Source organism: Arvicola amphibius, chromosome 1 (assembly GCF_903992535.2).
Source record: "Arvicola amphibius chromosome 1, mArvAmp1.2, whole genome shotgun sequence".
Lineage (NCBI taxonomy): Eukaryota > Metazoa > Chordata > Mammalia > Rodentia > Cricetidae > Arvicola > Arvicola amphibius.
The window spans coordinates 178046725-178067054 of NC_052047.1; the positions used below are offsets into that span (position 1 = coordinate 178046725).

Consider the following 20330-nt stretch of genomic DNA (forward strand, 5'->3'; position numbering starts at 1 on the left):
AAAATGGATTTAAGCTTTCCTTACTCCCGACTAGCGTCTTCAAATGCCTTACAAGTAGTGAACTATCAATTAATAGTAAGATGGGAGAATAAATGCTCACCAATACTGATAATTACAGTCTTGCTACTTCCATGACAGAATTTATCATCTGATTAATATTGTAGTATTTTGTCTATGTGTAGTTTCAGTTGTAACTTTTTTTAAGTTTTTTTTAAAACTTTATAATAAAAAGTTGGTTTGTTTATCTATTTATTAATTTTTCAGACAGGGTTTCTCAGTGTAGCCCTGGCTGTCCTTGAACTCACTTCTTAGACCAAGCTGACCTCAAACTCAGAGAGATCCACTTGCCTCTGCTTCCTGGGTGCTGAGATTTATTTTTAAAAAAACTGAGTGTTTTTATTTTTAATAGACAAATATGAAGTAATATATTTACATAAATATATTTAATACATAAATATAGAGTACATAGTTTAATATAGCTATGCATTATGGGTGAATATACTCATTATCTTGCATTTAAAACCATTTTATTTTATTGATATATTTTTTGGATTATTGAAAGGAATAAAAGGGCAGGAAAGTATTGACAGTTTCATAATGATCCTAAGTCCATCAGCCATCTCTGTGTGACTTCTTAAAACATCAGGTATCACATAGAGCACTGAAGGAGAAGAAATCTGTCTTGTGAGCTGGGTGTGGCGCACGCCTTTAATCCCAGCACTGGAGGCAGAGGCGGTGGAGCTCTGTGTGTTTGAGGCCAGCCTGGGCTACAGAGCAAATTCCAGGACAGCCAAAGCTACAAGAGAAACTCCATGTTGATTGTTTGTTTTTGTTTTTAGAGACAGGGTTTCTCTGTAGCTTTGGAGCCTGACGTGGAACTAGCTCATGTAGACCTGGCTGGCCTTGAGCTCACAGAGAGCCCCCTGCCTTTGTCCCCCTAAATGCTGGGGTTTAGGCATGCACCACCACTGAAACCCCGTGTTGAAAGCAAATAAAAAGAAAGAGAGAAATCTGTGTGGCAGAGAGTGGAGCGAGAGTCTGTGGAGCCTCCAGCACTACCCTGTCTTGTCTTGTTTATGTTTTGTCACCACTAAGCCCTTAAGTCTGGGAGCAAATTGGCAAATTGTCGTTAGATTTTCTCTCTCTGCAATAAATATTCTGTCTCTTTTTGAAGTAAACCTTGTGAATTGCAGTCATCCTATGTAGTCATTCTTCTGTGTGACAGTTCTCAAAAGCTGTGTCCCCTGTCTGGTACTTCATCTATTTCACCCAGCATTTCCCTTTGCCTTAGCCCTCTGTTAACCTCCAGTCCACTTTCTGCTTCGATGAGTTTGGCTTTTTTAGATTCCATATGTAAGTAAAGCCATGCAGTATTTGTCTTCTAAACCAGGGCGTATTTCATTTAGCACGATGCCCTAAAGGTTCTTCTGTGTCAATGCAAATGATAGAATTTCTTAATTTTTAAGGCAGCATAAACCATTGCATACATAAAACATATTTCTGTGAATTCATGATCATCCTAATATTACATAGTGAGTTCCAGGCCAGCCAGGGCTACACAGTGAAACCCTGCCTCAAAAAAAAAAAAAAAAAAAAACCCACTAAAAAACTAAAAAACAAAATAAACAAATAAACAAAAATCAGTTGATTGGTATAAGCCAAGTGGGTCATAATAGTCCTCCAAGTCTCAGTGGTGAAGGTTGCTTATTTCTGACACCAGAGTCGAGATCTGAGCGACTTCGGTTGTGATTACAACTTCTGAACCCATTGTCTCCCAGGAGAGTAAGGTCAGCTCAGAGCAGTGGGCATCACTTCCACAGTGGCTAAAACCAGTTAGTCATGTTTACCATAGCCCTGTCTAACTGCAGGTCTGCATCGGTGAGCACACAGTAACTAGAAGATGCCCTTTCCATCCACGGTGGGCGGAGACTGAGTAATAGACACAGTATTTTGATCTTCAGAACTTCAGCTTTTTCAGAAGGCACCATCTTGAGAGATAGCCTGGGCAGGAAAGGTAAAAATGAAGTTCCGCGAGGGTGTGAAACTAGATCCAGGACTCTGGAAACGAATTGCAAGACAAGAGCCATACTGGATTTTAGAATTCTGGGTGATGAGTGTTTTTCTGTTGTGACTTTTAATTGGCAAAATAAACAAAACTGTAGGAGTTGCTTTTGGTTTTGTAAAGATACTGTTCTACAGTAGTCTAATGATACAATAATAAGATTTGAACTTTTCTTATTTAACAGGGACATTTTTGAAGAAGATAATTACAGCCCCATCCCTATTGGCAGCGAAGAAGAATATAAAGTAGTTATCAGTAAATTTCCCTTTCAAGATCCCGACCTGGAAAAGGTACAAGCGAGTTTTTCACTTAAGGATTAAGAAAAAAACCAAATCATTATATTTATTGCTTATATGGCTTGTTCCTCATGGCTTCTTCAGCCTTCTTTCTTAAAGAACTTAGAATAACCAGCCCAGAAGTGCACGTGCACACATGCACACACTTTCTATGAAAGATTATTTTGATTAAATACAAGATATGTGATGGTAGTAGCTGCCTGTAGATTTCTTCTGGAAGAAGGAGTATGTGTTCAGAGTAAAAATAGCAATGTAATTTTTTATAATTGTGCACACATACATGCATACACACATGCATAGTCACACATATCCATTATCTCTGGGTAGAACTAGGTCTCAGAGGAAAAAAATATTATACTTTGCAACCAAGGTGGAAGGTGAGGATTAACACCGAGGCTGTCCTATGGCCTTCACACAATCACTGTGGAATGCATTGTCCCCATACTGCTGCAAAAAATGCATACATAAATATGCACACAACTCTCAGACACATACAAAATCCAAAGTGAATATTATATTTTGCATAGTATTCACCTTTTAAATTTTTATTTTTCTCTTATTTTTGTTTTTCTAGCTCTTTGAGATTTATTTAGGACAAAGCTGTAAGTCATAGCAATAATAAAAAGATAGCTGAGTAAGAGAAATAGAGCAGGTAGAGAAGCTGAAGGAGAGAAAGCCAGGCTTGGGCAGGACCTCAGGGAGGGAGGAGAGTTACTTTCAGAAGAAGAGGCCACTGCACCAGGTCTTCAGAGAGGCCAAACGGACTTAGCTAGGGAGTTGGTGGTGGTCTAGCGGGGTGTGCTCACAGACATAGCAAGGGTGCAATCAGTATGAAGGTAGACGTCTAGTTAGACTCTAAAGAATAAATGAGGGGCTTTGGGGTTAAGATATTGGAAGATTTTCTCTTTTTGGCGATTGAGAATTTTCAAGTGACTATTGGCTGATGAAATAGTTTAGAAGTAAATCATGGCAAGGTGATCAGAAAAACTAAGATATGTTCTGAGACTTGGACTATACCGGATGCCATCTTAAGTGGCCTCACACCTTCAGTGATACTTACATGAAGGGTTGTTACTGTTGCTAAGAAAGAACCTGGGCTGAGGAGATGGCTCAGTAGGTAAGAGCGTTTGCTACATAAATGTGAGGACCTGAACTCGGATCCCCAAGCGCCCACATAAAAGCCAGGTTAAACTATGTATGTCTATGACCCCTGTGCCACCATGGTGCAGAGACAGGAGAATGGCTGACTGCTGGCCTCCTCCAGACTCAGCAAGAGATTCTTCAAGGGAGTAAGGTGAAGAGCAATAGAGCAGGTACTTGGTTTACTCTTTTGGCCTCTGTGTATGCAGACACGTCTGCATACATATGTGCATACACCACGTGGACACTTCACATCATATGCAAATACATACTTATTAAAAATAAACAAACAACCCCCCCCAAACAAAACAACCCCAAACAAAAGCTCTCTGAGTCAGGAAACTGGTCTGTTCTTTTCATGGCCACCCTTCTCTTGTGACTAGAAAGAAGCAAACAGCTAAGCATGGCCTGTGTAGTGCTTGCGTTATTATGACACAAAGTAACATTGACATGTGCAGTCTGTGCTCAGAAGAGTCTGATACTATGATCTAAGCAAAGGATTAAATGGCTGTACATTTTTGTTTTGTTTTGTTCAGACAGGGTTTCTCTGTGTAAATCTGGATGTCCTGAAACTTGCTCTATAGTCCAGACTGGCCTTGAACTCAGGGATCCACCTGCCTCTGCCTCTCAAGTGCTGGGATTAAAAGTGCATGGCATCACCGAAGGCGATGGCTGTGCTTTAAAAATAGATAAATAAATAATAAAGGATTTGTTTAAAATTAAAAGTAGGCTAGACATGGCAGTACATGCCTGTAATCCTAGCCTTTGGGAAACAAAATCAGGAGAACCACAGGTTCAAGACCAGCCAAGAGGCTATCTAGTGAGATCCTGTCTCAAAATAGCTAGCTAACTAACTAAATAAATAGATGAAAGTTAAAAACATAAAGCAGAACAGATAAGAATAATGTAGAAATATAACCATAGAATTTTATGAAACTATTTACATCAATTGTGAAATCATCTTAACTTTTTACCTTTATAGAGGCTAGAATTTTTTTTAAAGTCTCAGAAACAATATTCACTTTCTATTTTTACAGCAATCTTTCCCAAAGAAGTTTCCCATGTCCCAGTCAGTGCCTCTTATTTATATTCAAGTTAAAGAATTTATTTATGCCAGCCTTAAATTTTCAGAGTCCTTACACCGAAGGTAAGCTCATTAACATGAAACCTGCTTTGTTGTATGCTTTTAGGAAGTGTCAGTACTTCTTTCCAAACCATGACTCTTTAGTGACCTGTCATTGGTTGGAAAGGCTTCCTTATTTGAGTTATATTCAGGTTAGGCTGCTGTAACTCTCTTATTTAACTTTCTGTTATTTTGGTGTTGAGACACATATGGCACAGGTGATTTGATGGGAAAGTTCTTCGCCCTCAGCATCTAGATTTAACAGTAATAAATATTTTGCCACATATCCTTTGCCTATATATTATTAGTAGTAGTATTTTATTCTGTGGGTGTAGATGTTTTGCCTGCATGTATGTATGCATACCTTGTGCCCAAGAAGACCAGAAAAGGACATCAGATCCCAGGAGTTACATTTGGTTGTGAGCCACAGTGTGGGAGCTGGGAATTGAGCTTGAGTCCTCTGGAAGAACAGCTGTTGATCTTAACTGCTGAGCCGTCTCTCCTGCCCCTTCGTCTCTTGTAAAAGACATTTGAAGGAAGATTTCATCAGTAATGACCTTTTACCTTTAAATATTTAGCATTCATTCAATTCATTCCACTCCAGTTCTGCAAATTACTCCTAAAACTACAGAGCTAAATCTGAAACATAACTGCTTTAAGATTTCGTAAATTGGTAATGTATACAGTTTGACTATTCTTACAAATACCTATGTCTAAGCTAAATGTTGATTCTTGGAATATAGAAATTCATACTTGATTAACCTACTGTTAAATTTGGAGAAGTATAGAAATTTGACATTTTGGAATTAGCTTTATATAAAGGCTGATAAAATTTTACTCATATTTAAGGCAGGAGTTCTGATGGGATAATTTTGGTTTTCCCTGCTGAAAACTATTTCCCTGCAATTTGCAATGCCTAGCCTAGAGACATTTTCAGTTGTCACGCTGTAGGTAGGAGTGCTACGTGGATAATTCAGGTAGGGACCAGAGATGCTTCAGAGCACACCATCTCCTACTGCTCTGGTATTGTATGGCCTCGTATATGCCAGGCAAGCACTTTACCACCCAGCTATACCCCCAGTCTCGCAATTTGTATTTTAGAAGTAACTTTTAGCTCTTATTGTGTATAAAGTGACTTACAAAGTGACTGCTTTACAATAGAATTATAATAATGCTTTGTACAAAGAAGCTCATGATTTTTTATATTGATTGATTTGGTACATTTAAATTATGTTATAAATGAACATTCTGCTTTAGGGGAAATGATCACTTTTAAAATTAAATTGAAGTTTGTAGCTCAATAAGTTATTGTTATTTATATAATATATACATGCATATAAAAATAAGGATATATGATTTTATATGATACAAAAGATAGGACATAGAAAAAATTACTTTAGTAAGTTATATTACATTATTGAGGATGTTAACTAATTATGGTCCTGGGAAATTTTATCAATATTAACATTTGTTTTTAGCTCAACAGAAATAGATGATATGCTTAGGAAATCAACAAATCTGCTGCTGACCAGAATTCTGAGTAGCTGTTTACTGAACCTTATTAGAAAACCTCATATAGGTTTGACAGAGGTAAGAAGAAATAATATAATCAAATGTTCTATTTGAAAAAATTGGGGCCAGAGAGATTGCTCAGAGAAAGAGCATATAATTGTTTTTGCAGAGGACCTGGGCTAGATTTCCACTGCACACATGGCAGCTCATAACGATCTGCAATTTCAGTTTCAGGGGACCTGATGCCTTCTTCTGGCCTCTGTGAGCCCCAGGCAAGCATGTATTACACAGACATACATGCAGGCAAAACACCCATACACATACAATAACAACAAAAAATGTGAAATGTTATCCTGTAGCTTTGCATTTAAAATTTATTAATGTAAGTATGCTTTAAAAAAGTAAAAACATCAGTATAATTCAAAATGTGAGAGAGGAGCTAGAGAGATGGCTCAACAGTTAAGAGCACTGTCTATTCATCCAGAGGACCTGGGTTCAATTCCCAGGACCCACATGGCAGCTGGCAGCATCTGTAGCTCAGATCCAGGGGATCTGACACCCTCTTCTGGCCTCCAGGACCACCGCATGCACATGCTGTGCAAATGTGTGTGCAAAGACACACATTGAAATAAAAAAAACTTTAAAAAAATGAAATAGGAGGGAAGAGTTTACTTGGGGGAGCGGTAGGCAGTTGGAGGTGTGAAGGGAATAGACTTCAGCCTTTACATAGACAGTCACAATCCTCATTTTGTACTTGTTAAGTGTATGGGATCTGCAAATTGCTATGGAAAGTTATTTCAAAGTAATTGGCTGTGAACTCCTAATATGCCTATTTTTAAAACAACATTAATTCTTGTAAGAAGTATTTAGGATATACTCTGGAAGCCAGATAACCAGTTGTATCCTGTTTTGCTGGAATTATGCAGACACAGTACAAAGGAAGACTGGAAGTAATGATTGTGCTTTTTGAAAATCAATTAGTCCTGCACAGGCATGATCTGTATTTACTGTGGCTTTTGTGTGTTTTAGTTGGTGCAAATCATCATAAATACAACACACCTGGAGCAGGCTTGCAAATACCTGGAGGACTTTATAACTAACATTACGAATATTTCTCAAGAAACTGTTCACACCACAAGACTTTATGGACTTTCTACTTTTAAGGTATATAAAACCTGACCAAAAGCTTTTGCTCAATTATTATATGAAAACTTTAGGAAATTTTTTATTATATTCTAAACACTGAGAATATATTAGAGATAATCACTGTCCATAATGATGATCAGTTGTGTGAGTTCCTCTTAGCAATTTAAGCATCTTAATGAAATATTAAAAATAGTTTTGATTTTCTATAATACAGTTTGTTTATGTTTTGATAATAAATGGTAGTACTGAATTAGACTAACTGAATATCCATTAACGTTTCATAGTTTAATAAATGTACATGTTTTTGTGTATTTGGAAATTAAAAATGAAGCATGAGGTTTGCTTTCTATCCCTGTTCTGATCTGAAGAAAAATAGATTCAAATCTTCCTATGTCAGGATGAAAAGAGTTCAGATTGTGTGAGACCATGGAATGTGCTGAGAGACTCACCAATTAATGGTGTTTAAGCAGAATACGAGATTAATTTCACATGTTTTTTATAATTTATTTTCTTTATTCTCTCTCTTTCGGTTATTATTATTATTATTATTATTATTGGTTTTTCAAGACAGGGTTTCTCTGTGTAACAGCCCTGGCTATCCTGGTTTGTAGACCAGGCTGTTCTTGAACTCAGAGATCTGCCTTCTCCGCTTCCCAAGTGCTGGGATTAAAGGTGTGCACTACCACGCCCGACATAGTCCGTTTTCTTACTCTATTACTCCTGAGCTGTAGATGAGCCGCTAACAGTGGCAGCTCTCTGTTGCTGCGATAGAATCCAAGAAACAGAGTGGCAAAGCCTGCTTTTGGCTGGCAGTTCTACAAGTTTCAGTCCAGGGTTCCTTGTCTTTATTGCTTTGGGTTTAGGATGAGGCCAGGCATTATACTGGTGAGTACATGGTAGTGCAGAGTGCCTCACCCCATGACATCTAGAGTGCAGTCTTGTACTGCCAGCTTCCTCCTCCTGTTTGTGTCCCTTCTGTGCCTCCAGGTTGTTGACACTGCCGCCCACCTTCACTCAGGGCATTTCTTCCCCAACTCAGTTGCAGTTCTGTATGCTAGATGACATCACCAAGCACGAGGACCTGAGCTCAGATCCCCAGAACCCCCCAGAAGCTGAATACAGCTGTGTCTGTCATCCCAGCATTCCTAGAGTGAGGACAGGGAGAAGAATCCTCAGAAGCTTCTGGGCCGGCCTCTCCTTTGAGACTGTGCTGTTGCTGTCTCTGCTGTTCCCCTTGCCAGTGTAGGAATGCTGGGATTGCAGGTGCCTGCTGTGGCACCCACTCTGTGGGTTCTGGGGACTTGAACTCAGGTCCTCATGCTTGTGTATCAAATAAAGGCATCTTCCTAGCTTTTAAAATACACAATTTCTGTCCCTCTCATTGTCAAGTTCCTTCTCATGAGTGAATATTAGGTTTTCTTGTGTTAATCTGTTTTCCCTCTGTCTTTAGCATCAGTGGTGCCATTCGATGATGAATTGGATGCTGTATGACGTGTAATTCAAACCAGAAAGTTCAGTGTTCAGAATGGTATATTGGCATATTGTTTCCCGAGTCAGAATAAAAACTAGCTAAGGAGGACACATTTGTTGAGGTGGTTTCAACTTTCCCTCTCATTTCTATTTTTAAGGCCTCCAAAAGGTTTTAATTTTAATCTAAATTAATGTTAATTTTAATCATTTAGATTAAAATTAACCCTTTTTGTCCCTAAGTGTTCAGAAAGTGTTTCAAATGAGATACTTGTATTAATCAGTGATATCAGCAGAAGAAAATGGTAAGAAAAACAACTTAAACTTCCTTAAACGATAAGGGGTCTGGCTATGTGGGATGCTTAGGCAGCAGGATCACTTGAGCCCAGAAATTGAAGACTAATTTGGGCAACAAATCAAGGCCTATTGGAAAATTACAATAATGGGAAAAGTGTTTGCCCATTTTGACTGAAAGGTCCAAGGATAGGCAGATTTCAGGTGAGGGTGAAGTTGACCGACCCAGAATCTCTTCCTCTAATCTATACAAGCTTGCTTCATCACCACACTCTACAGTGTACAGAGTCTACACGGTGACCACGCAGCTCTTCCTCATGGTAAGATGCTACCTGGTTACATCTCCAAACCTCATGCCTAGCTAGTACAGGATTCTTTGCTCGTAAGATGGGAATTACCAATCAACTTGACCTCATCAGGACCCATCCTTGGGACTAGATCTGGGTTCAGCTCTGTCCAAACCCATAACTGTGATTTTTCCAAAACCATACTTGGGTGATTTTTAAAGAAGGAACCATAGATAACCGAAAGTTGTAGGTGTTTACTAACAGTGTTGATCTATTAACCTTTATTCAGGACACTTCTAGTCCGGGAGGTGCCGAAGCTTGTGTATGTTAAACAGTTCCTCAGGTGGCCCTGTTTCACACCTTTGGCTGAGAAGCACTGCTAATGGTAGGAGAGCATTTTCATACCTTGGAAGCAGAGGTTGGCACTTTATCCTAGATACATTTATGCCCCTAGAGGGCACTGTTTCTTTAACGAGCAAAGGAAAAGTATTATTTTATAAGCTGAATTTTACATTTTAATTAAGAGAATATAGTAGTGTGTCAGTTCATGCAGGGCCAAGGGCACATGCACTTCCCAGTAATTTTATTTGGAGCCTGGTACTTAGTGAAGTCCTTTGAAATGTTTACTGCTTCTGTTCAGAAGTACTAGCTGATTTTTTTTCTATCCCGTGCAGTCACTAAAGTTTTTACTTAGAGTTCTTTGCTTGCTATTATAGTCTATGGAAGGCATTAATATGCAAAGCGATAAACATCTTTATGTTGCTCTGAGAAATTGACCTACAGGTGGTGTCATTAAGGTGTAGTGTGGTGTAGTTCTGTAGGCCACAAGCATATGACAGCCTACTACTCCCTAATGTAACAAGGAAGGTTAAAGAGGGGTGTGTATTACTTATGGTTAATACACATTAAAGATGACTCCACTGTTCAATTACTAGTGCACAATTCTAAAATGTTATTTTGCAATTGTTCAATTGCAAATGGTGCCAATAAGTTAAATTGTGTAATTGTATAATTTGGAAATCTTGATATTGTGATAAGCAAAACAGATGAAAACTTCTGTCCTTAATGAAGCTTACATTTTGGTGGATATTCTTTTTTCTTTCTTTGTTTTTGAGCCATGGCCTTAATATGTAGCTCTGGTTGGCTTGGAACTCACTGAGAGCTGTCTGCCTCTGCCTCCTGAGTGTGGGGATTAAAGGTATGTGTCACTATGCCCTTTGGTGGACAATTTTTACTCAGGGTCCTGGATATATACTGATAATACTGATTCGGTCATTGATAAGATGTAATGTTAGCTCTTCAGTCTTAAGACTTCTCTGGTCTTGCATTAGGATTAGAGCCTGGTCCCACTGCCAGTGGCTCCACACACTGTCCAAGACACATCATTATCACCTGCATTCAGGGGCCCTAGTTCAGTTCTATGCAGGTTCCCCAGTGGTCAGTCCAGAGTCAGTGCGTTCTTACTAGCTCAGGACAGCTGATTCTCTGGGTTTCCCGATCATGGTCTTGACCCCTTTGTTCATATTATCATTCCTCCCACTCTTCAATTGTACTGTGGGAGCTTGGCTCAGTGTTTAGTTGTAGATCTCTGCATCTGCTTCTATTTGTTGGAGGAGGGAGCTGCTTGTTGGTTCCTGGCCACCCAGCTAGCTTAGACCTGAAATAATCACTCAAAAACTGTATTAATTAAATCACTACTTGACCTATTAGCTCTGACTTCTTATTGGCCAGCTCTTACATATTAATATAACTCATCTCCATTGATCTGGGTATTTCCACGAGGCAGTGGCTTACCAGCAAAAGTTTCAGCATGTCTGACTCTGGCAGCTCCATGACTTCTGCCGTTTTCCTCCTAGCATTCCCCGCCTAGCTCTGTTCCCCTATAGCTCTGCTATAGGCCCAAAGCAATTCCTTTATTCATTAACCAATACATTCATTTATTCATTAACCAATACATAATTCATTTATTCATTACATACATTCATTTATTCATTAACCAATACATAATTAAGCAATACATAGACAGAAGGACCTCCCACACCATCTATCTGTTTCTGGATGAGGGTTCTAGCTTCTCTGGGGTTGTGGACTGTAGGTTGGTTATCCTTTATGTCTGGTATCCACTTATGAGCAAGTACATATTATATTTGTCTTGCTGGGTCTGGGTTACCTCACTCAGGATGTTTTTTTTTTTCTAGTTCTGTTCATTTGCCTGCAAATTTCAAGGTTTTTTTTACTGCTGAGTAGTACTCCATTGTGTAAATGTACCACATTTTCTTTATCCAATCTTCAGTTGAGGGGCATCTAGGTTATTTCCATGTTCTTACTATTACAAATAATGTTGCTATGAACATAGTTGAGCAAATGTCTTTGTGGTGTGAGTGTGCCTCCTTTGGGTATATGCCCAAAAGTAGTATTGCTGCAGTAGATTGATTCCTATTTTTCTGAGAAATTGTCATATTGTTTTCCACAGCAGCTGTGTAAGCCCATTCCCTATGGAGAGATACCTTGCTCAGACTAGACATGGGAGTGGGGGTGGGTGGATCTTGGTTCTGCCTCAGTAAGGTGATTTACAGATTTAGTTAACTTCCCAGGGGCGGCCTTACTCTCTCTGAGGAGCAGATGAGGGGTGGGATGGGGGGAAGGTAGGGAGAAAGAGAGGAAAGGAGGGTGGGGGAACTGGGATTGGTATGTTAAAAAGAAAAGAAAAAAGATTTCTCTGAGTTTAATTGCATTAGGCTTTTCAGGGAGTATAGGTTACTGAAAGCTGAGTCAGAACTCATTGCTGTTATCACACTTAGTACTTTTTTACACTTACAGCTAAGATACTTCTTTAACTTAAGTTCTTCTTTCACCTGTAATACCGTGTTTACTTTTTTCCACACTTGGCAAGGGATACCGTTGAAAGTTTTTATTGTTTATGTCATATCTGTATTAGACCTCTGAATAGAGAGAGAAGAAGATCCTTGTTGCAATTCCTGTTCCAGTCCTACAGGTGGAGAAGCTGCCCAGGGAGTGGCTTTCCTTGCCCTGCCAAGTGTGGCAGAGAAAAGACATGGTTGGGCAGTGTGAAAAGTGAAATGGGCCCCACAAACACACCGAAGCTAGACATGGTACATTTTAATCATTCAGATTTGCCTTTTTGTCTAGTATCTATTGGAAGAAGTTTTTAAGGGCATATAAACAAAAAATAGTAAGGGTTCATGATTATATTTTCTGCATTTATTTTATTTATTTAGTACGTATATTTTTATTTTTATTTGCATCCTAAATACTTTCTTTTAAAAATATTTTTGTTAATTCTTTGATAATTTCAAGCATGTACACAGTGAATTTTGGTCATATTTGCCCTCTGCTCCTCCTGAACACCTCTCATATCCACTCTCCCTTCCAATTTCATGTCTTCTTTCTATTTTTATTTCTATCCCACTGAGTCTAGTGTGTGTTACCCATATACTCAGAGGTGTAGGGCTACCCGCCAAAGCTTAGTGAGAACCTACCAGGGTAACACCTTTAAAGAAAACTTCCTCTTACTTCCCGCAGCCATCCTTTGTCAGTAGCTCCTCAGTTAGGGACAGGGGCTCATGAATGCCTCTCCACTCCGTGCTGGAATACTGACTGGCCTGATCTTGTACAGGTCTTGTGAAGGCAGTCACAGCTGCTCTGAGCCCACGTGTGCAAGGATCCTGTTGTGTCCAGAGATAGAGTTTTACTTGTCTTCTCCCAAACCCTCTTTTTAGACCTTTCTGCCCCTTCTTTTGAGATAGTCCCCGAGCTTTGAGGGAAGGGGGCATGGTATAAATGTCTCATTGTTGCTGAACACTTCCAAGGCACTTGTTCTCTGCACTTGGACAAGTTGCCAGTTTCTGTGTTGACTGCCAACTGCTGCATAAAGAACCTGCCCAGATGAGGTCGGAGTCCTGCGCTCATCCAGGCTTGTGTCCTTATTCTGAATGCCATGTCTACATTTGTCCCTTCCAGGTACCATTCCCTGTCTCCTGAGAAGTCAACACAGCTGTGAAATCTGTGTTTAGCCTTTAAGTTCATCTTTTTCTAATTTTAGGAAATAGAATGTGGCCAGCTATTGCTGAGTGGAGTGTGCTGCAGATTTGTGTTAGGTCTGGTTGCTTCATATTGCTCATCATCTGTTTCTTCCATCAGATACTGAGCCTTTCTAATGATTCTTTCCCATTTAACTTAATACAGCTTAGTAATTTGACTGTTTATAGTTTCTACTTACTGAGGTATTTTCCTTGTTTCTTAAGAGTTTTTTGTTTTGTTTTGTCTTTTCAAGAGAGGATTTCTCTGTAGCTTTGGAGCCTATCCTGGAACTAGCTCATGTAGACCAGACTGGCCTCAAGCTCACAGAGATCCTCCTGCCTCTGCTGGGATTAAAGGTGTGCACCACCACTGCTTGACAAAAGAGTTTTTAAAGGGTTTTTTTTTTTTTTGCTCTTTGATCATGTTTTGGTAGTTTATGTGAAGTTTTGTCTTGTAGGCTAGTAACTGGGCTTCCTCAAAGATTCTTCTATTGGTTGCTCTCTCTTCCTTAGAGAGGCCATGTTTTCCTATCTGTTATATGGTTTGTAGTTTTTATTGATACCAGGCATTTAAAATGAAGTAATAAAGCAGTTTTGGACATGAGTATTCATTCATCCTTGGGTTTGTTGGTCCTCCTGTTGGCACTTTATTGTTTTTCTGGACTGAATTTATGAAGTCTGTTTTCTTTGTGTGGCACTGGTCTACTTGCTTAGCTTAATGGTCAGCTAGTGATTAGATGGAGATAGCCCCTGAAAGCCTAGAGCCATTAAATCCATGTCTTGTAAGAGACTCTGTGTGTGTGCTGAGGCATGCCTTAAAAGCCGACACAGAAGTTAACAATTCTGCTTTAGCTTTCATTTCCTGCTTGTACAGCCTCAAGGGGTCATAATGAGATCTCAGACCCTCTCAGGCCTTTTCTGGACATGAACCCTGCCCCAGAGGAAAACTCTGCCAGTTTTCCAGGAAAATGTCAGAGGGTTTTGTTGTTGTTGTTGTTGTATGTTTGTGTTGTTGTTGGTGTTTTGTTTTCAGAAAAGGTTTCACTGTGTATTCTTGGCTGACCGGGAGCTCACTACATAGACTAGGCTAGCATTGAACTCACAGAGGTCTGTCTTCCTGTCTCCTGTTGCTGGAATTAAAGTATGGGCCACCACACTCACGCTATGTCGGAGTTTTTAAAAGATGTCTCTGAACATGTTATTTTCCAATGCTTACTTTTTAGCTCTTGGTTAACCATTTATGAATCAAAACTATAACACCATAGGTATCCTCGTTATTAAAAAGAATGCCCCTAATTGTTTTGACAATACCCATAGGGAAAGGCATTTTTGCACCAGAGAACCCTGATTTAGGTCAAATAAAGATATCCCTGAAAATGTGGCTGGAGTTGATTTGCCTGTATTTACATTCAATTAGGAGTCAATTTGCATAAATTTACACTGTAATAGGTATTGTGTGCTCACCTTTAATCCCAGCACTTGGGAGGCTGAGGCAGGTGGATCCTCGTGAGTTCAAGGCCAGCCTGGTCTACAAGAGGTAGGCTTCACAGCCACAGAGAAACCCTGTTTCGAAAAACCAAAAAAAAAAAAAAAGAGAGAGATGACAAAATATACAGGAGCATGTACTTAAGTTATAAGTGAATGCTATACCATTTTATAAATATACAGGAGCATGTACTTAAGTTATAAGTGAATGCTATACCATTTTATAAATATACAGGAGCATGTACTTAAGTTATAAGTGAATGCTATACCATTTTATAAATATACAGGAGCATGTACTTAAGTTATAAGTGAATGCTATACCATTTTATAAATATACAGGAGCATGTACTTAAGTTATAAGTGAATGCTATACCATTTTATAAATATACAGGAGCATGTACTTAAGTTATAAGTGAATGCTATACCATTTTATAAAGTACCTCAATTTTTGTTTGTAATGGGAGGAAGATTCTGAAACCAGCCATCTGTGAAGACAACTATCTTCTATTTTCTCTGTGATATCCAACTTACCTTCCCTTAGTGACTCTGTGTGGTGTCTGTATTCTCAACAACCTCTGTTTTCTGGCTTCTGTTCTTCTTAAGGGCAGTTCTCATAGGCTGTTAGGAGAACAAGTCAGGGGTTCATATGTGATGGTTAGTATTGTCAGCTGGACGAATCTGGAATCATCCAGGAGATGGACCACTGGGCATGCCTGTAGGGGATTATCTTGTTTGTTAATTGAGGAAGGAGTAAAGGCACTGTGAGTGGCACCTTCTTCTGGCTGGGGTCTGGGATTTCTGTAAGTAAAGAAAGGTTACTGAGCAGCAGCTGGCGTCCGTGTGTGATGAATGGGATAAACAGGGTCTGCCTTAAGTTGGTTTGTCAGGGTGTTTCATCACAGCAGTAGGGAAGGAAACGAAGACAGGCTTCTTAAGACCAAAAGGTTGACAGTAGAACTAGGAAGGAAAGCAAACGTGACACCATTCAGATCAGCTTTGAGGTGTCAGAAAACACCTTTACTGTATAAAACAAAACACTTAAAATTTAAAAATTTAAGGACACTTGCTTCTGTAACTGTTTTTTACTGCTGTCTTTTGTTTCCTCAGGATGCTCGACATGCAGCAGAAGGGGAAATATATACCAAACTCAATCAAAAAATTGATGAATTCGTTCAACTGGCTGATTATGACTGGACAATGGCTGAGTCAGATGGAAGAGCAAGTGGTTATTTAATGGATCTTATTAATTTTTTGAGAAGCATCTTTCAAGTGTTTACTCATTTGCCTGTAAGTATAAACCATTTCTGATATTGCAAGTTTGCTTTCTAAAATCCATCTTAGGATTTAATATTGGGTGCTTTCCTGTTTAAAGCAACCTCTTAATTTGTGCATTTATTTTTCTATTATTATAAATCTCTTGATAAAGAATCTAGCTGAAGTTGTCTGAGGTTTTAATTCATTGTAATTTTTAATTGAAATAACTATAGCTTCCTGTTAAAAGCAAAACAAACCCATGAAATCAACAGTATAGATTTAAATAGAAATAATCTTTAATAGGAGTTTGTATGAAAGTCAGTATAATCAATAGTTATTTTCTAGCTTACAGGGTACAAGAAAATATTAGATATTTTAAATTATCTATCTATCTACCCATCTGTCTGTCTGTCTGTCTGTCTGTCTATCCATCTATCGATCCATTCATCCATCCCAGATGACTCCAACTTGTGTCAAGTTGACAGAAAACTAACCAGCACATCTATTGCATAAGATATAGCTGAATTTAAAAACAAAATATTTATGTAGAACCTAAAGAAATACTACTAGCTATTTCCTTTGTTTGAAATGAAAAAGCAACCCCAGTGTTTCCAATATCAATTGCTCTTTTGTTGTAAATAGTTAAATAGAATAGTTTAAAGAAAATATTCAGGAAGAAAAAAACCTTTAAATTATTTTGATTCTATAAAATAGTGGGTTTCATTATGACATAGTTATACATATACCGTGTATTTAAAACATACTCATCCTGCCTTTATCTAGCTCAAACAATGCCCCTTTCCAGGTTGTGCCTGGCTGTAGCACTCCCCAAGTTATAGAGAGTGACTGTCTTAGGGTTTTTATTGCTGTGAAGGGACACCATGACCAGGACAACACTTACAAAGAAGGCATTTAATTGGGATGGCTTGCTTGCAGTTGCAGAGGTTTAGTCCAATATCATGACGGGGAGCATGGTGATGTGCAGGCAGATGTGGTGCTAGAGGAATAGCTGAGGGTGCTATATCTTGCAGGCAACAGGAAGTCAACTGACTGCCACACTGAAGGAAGCTTGAGCAAAAGAGACCTCAAAGCCCGCCCCCATAGTGACACACTTCTTCCAACAAGGCCATACCTTCTAATAGTGCCACTGCCTTTGGGGGTCACTTTCTTTCACACCACTACAGTGACAAAAATGAATTCTTCCCCTGCCGAGCTATCATTATCACACCAGATTTCCCCATCTGCTCACTTGACTATTGGATTCAACGCATGTGGCAACTGTGTGCGTGTCCTGTGACCAGGACTGCTAGTCTTCCCTGGACTGCCTGGCTTACCTTGTGCTTTTTGGCTTTGGGTCCTCATATCCAGAAAGCCAAGGTTGGAACTACAGCCTGTTACCCACTTTTCTTTGCATAACCTTTGTGTTTTCCATTCTTTTCAGCTCCTCTGCCTTCCCTTTCATGATTCCTGATGCTCTGCTGTGTTTGTCTTTGGAATATAGTATGTTCCTTGTGTTCCTTAAATCATCTTATTCACAGACTTTTCATGGAGGAAGCTTTTCCCCCACGCTGTGAAAATCCCGTAGTTTCTATTTTGTTTTTAGCAAGGAACAGTTGCTGAATTGACATGGCTTTACTTTACTGTTATATATAAATACTGTGTGTGTACTTGTGTGCGTGTTCACATACATGCATTTGCTAAACCTTTTCCCCTGAGTAGGAGTCTGACTGGGTTATTTATATATACTTTTTTGTTTGTTTAGCATTTTGCTTAGAGCTCTTCTCCTTAGAACAGCAGGAATGAAGCTAGTCATGAGGTTATGTTTTCAGGACTGATTTCTTTTTTAAAGATTTGTTATTTTTTTATTTAGGTGTTATGTGTGTACATTTGTGTGTATGTTTGTGGGTGCCCATAGAGGACAGAAGAGAGGATCTGATCTCCTGGACCTGTAGTTACAGGCTGTAACTGGCTGTCAGCTGGCTACTGTGGGAGCTAGGAACCAAACATGAGTTCTTTGTAAGAGCAGCTAGTGATCTTAACCGCTGGGCCATCTCTCCAGCCCCTGGAGCCACTTTCTTCAGCATGTGACCTGTGCAGTTGTAGTCTTCCCAGATCGGAGACTTCTGAATAGGATTTGATATTCTGCTGTTTTTAGCTTCAAGTTCATAAATTTTTGAATAAAGGACTATATATTTTCATTTTCCACTGATTCCACAAAACTACCTCCTGCCTTCTCTGTTTCTTATACCTACTATCCCCTGCCCTGCTCTGCCCTGCCTTGCCCTGCCTTTCTTCTCTTTGCCCCTTTCCCTCTTTTTACTTTCTCCTTCCTTTCTTCTCCCTATATCTACAGCTCTAGCTGTCCTCAGGTTGTTCTCCAGCTTATTTTCCCTGCTCTCCACTCTCATGTTCTTTGCTTTCATATTTGTCTTCTCTGTGCCTGTACAGCTGACTTCCAGCAGCACTGTGGTTCTCCGGTAGTGTGCAGCGGACAGTGGCTTCCTTTGCACTGCTCCGTCACCTTCTGTCTTTCAGAAAGCGTTTTTTGATTTTCCCTGTTGGTCTTCATTTTCTCTGTTTTTGAATAATTTATCCTTTTAAAAGCTAATTCGGTACTTTCTGTTTTGTTTCTATATTTGGATGCAAAACATGTTATCTACCATATTGATTTTTTTATGTGCATGAGTGTTTTGCCTACAAGTATGTAAGTGCATCACATGTGTTCAATGCAGGCAGAGACCAGCAAAGAGTGTACAAGTCCCTGGAACTAGAGTTACAAGTAGTTCTGACTCTCCATGTGGGTGCTGGAAAGCAGACTCGGGACTTTCTTTTCCTTTGTTGGTTCAGTTTTTGTCTGTTAGACCTGTTCTCTTGACTGTCAACTATAGAGGGAACTTTAAAATCAAGAGTAGAACCATTGGCTTTATATTATCTTTTCTTTTATGTGACCAGAAAGAATTATATTAAAAATGCAAGAATATATATTTACAACTTTTCTTATTAATGTTAATTTTTAAATGTGGACTGTTTATGCAATATTTGTGTGCTTCACTGAATATAATTCATAGCCGTGAGGAGCCGGTTATGGTGGCTCATGCCTTTAATCCCAGCACTCAGGAACCAGAGACACATGGATCTCTGTAGTTTGAAGCCAGCCTGTTCTAAAAAGCAAGTTCCAGGACAGCCAGAGCTACACAGAGAAACCCCGTCTTGAAACCTCCCCCCAAGTCCTATAAAGTAGTATAATCTGAGCAGTGATGAAAGGAGCACAGCTCCAATGATTGATAGGATTGTCTTGCTGGTGACTGACTTTTCTTAACAAAGTTGCTAAAATTTTAACTGCATTTTGTCTTGATTCTATGACATATATATTTCCCATTATATCTATATATACCTTAAAGATTATGGAAAACAGTTAAGTAAGTAAGTATGATGGCATAATTAATCAGAAAAGTTACTGAAAGTTAAATCTAGGAAGGACTTAGTGGCTATCTAGAGTCCAGCCCAGTCTGCTTGAAGAATGAATTTCATAGCCAGCAGTTGTCAGCTCGCTAAGTACAAGCTTCGTTAGCTTAGGTGGCTGGATTTTCCCGAGTTTACATTTGTGTATTTGATGTCCAGTCTCATCTCTACTAGAGCTCAGCTTCCACTAATGAGCAGGCTCTGAGCTCAGCTGTGCTAACAAAGCTTGACCCATGCTTCTAAGTTAGTACCTTTCTCTGCAAAGTTTTTAATGATACCTAAACATTATGCATTTATTCTTGAAATGTAATGTATGGTACATGTCTGTAGTCCTAGCTCTCAGGAGGATCATAAACTGGAGAAAATTTATCTGATTACTATGCCACATAGACTTTATCTCCAAAAAAAGTCAGAAAAATAAAGAAGGTAATTTAAAAAAAATAAGCAGTGTTTTAATTCAATCCTTTAACTTAAGAAATTGATATTTTGTTAATCATTGATATTTTAAAAGAAGCCAGCAGAGGCTTATATGCAGTTAAATTGTGACCAGTAATTTGGTTTTTACTTTGGCTTACTATTGACTTCTTAGGGAACAAAATATATTTAATTAGCTGTAAGATGCAAGCCTTCATTCTTTAAAGAATTTAGTTTAAGCTACATGAATTATGTTGAAACATAGTGACTTGCCCTTTCAGAGCACCCTTAGAACCTTGTGTTCTCCATAATGTTGTTACTTAGGAAGAAATAGACATTTCATTTCTT

General features: G+C 39.0%; 1 protein-coding gene across 1 annotated transcript in view; it reads left to right on the forward strand.

The window, feature by feature from the left end:
- Nucleotides 1–20330, forward strand: part of Exoc6 (exocyst complex component 6) — a 131942-nt gene that overhangs the window by 51928 nt on the left and 59684 nt on the right. The window contains exons 14-18 of the mRNA XM_038346922.2: nucleotides 2247–2352; nucleotides 4536–4645; nucleotides 6100–6211; nucleotides 7163–7297; nucleotides 15960–16139. Coding sequence (XP_038202850.1) covers nucleotides 2247–2352; nucleotides 4536–4645; nucleotides 6100–6211; nucleotides 7163–7297; nucleotides 15960–16139 — 643 coding nt within the window. The remainder of the gene's footprint in view (nucleotides 1–2246; nucleotides 2353–4535; nucleotides 4646–6099; nucleotides 6212–7162; nucleotides 7298–15959; nucleotides 16140–20330) is intronic.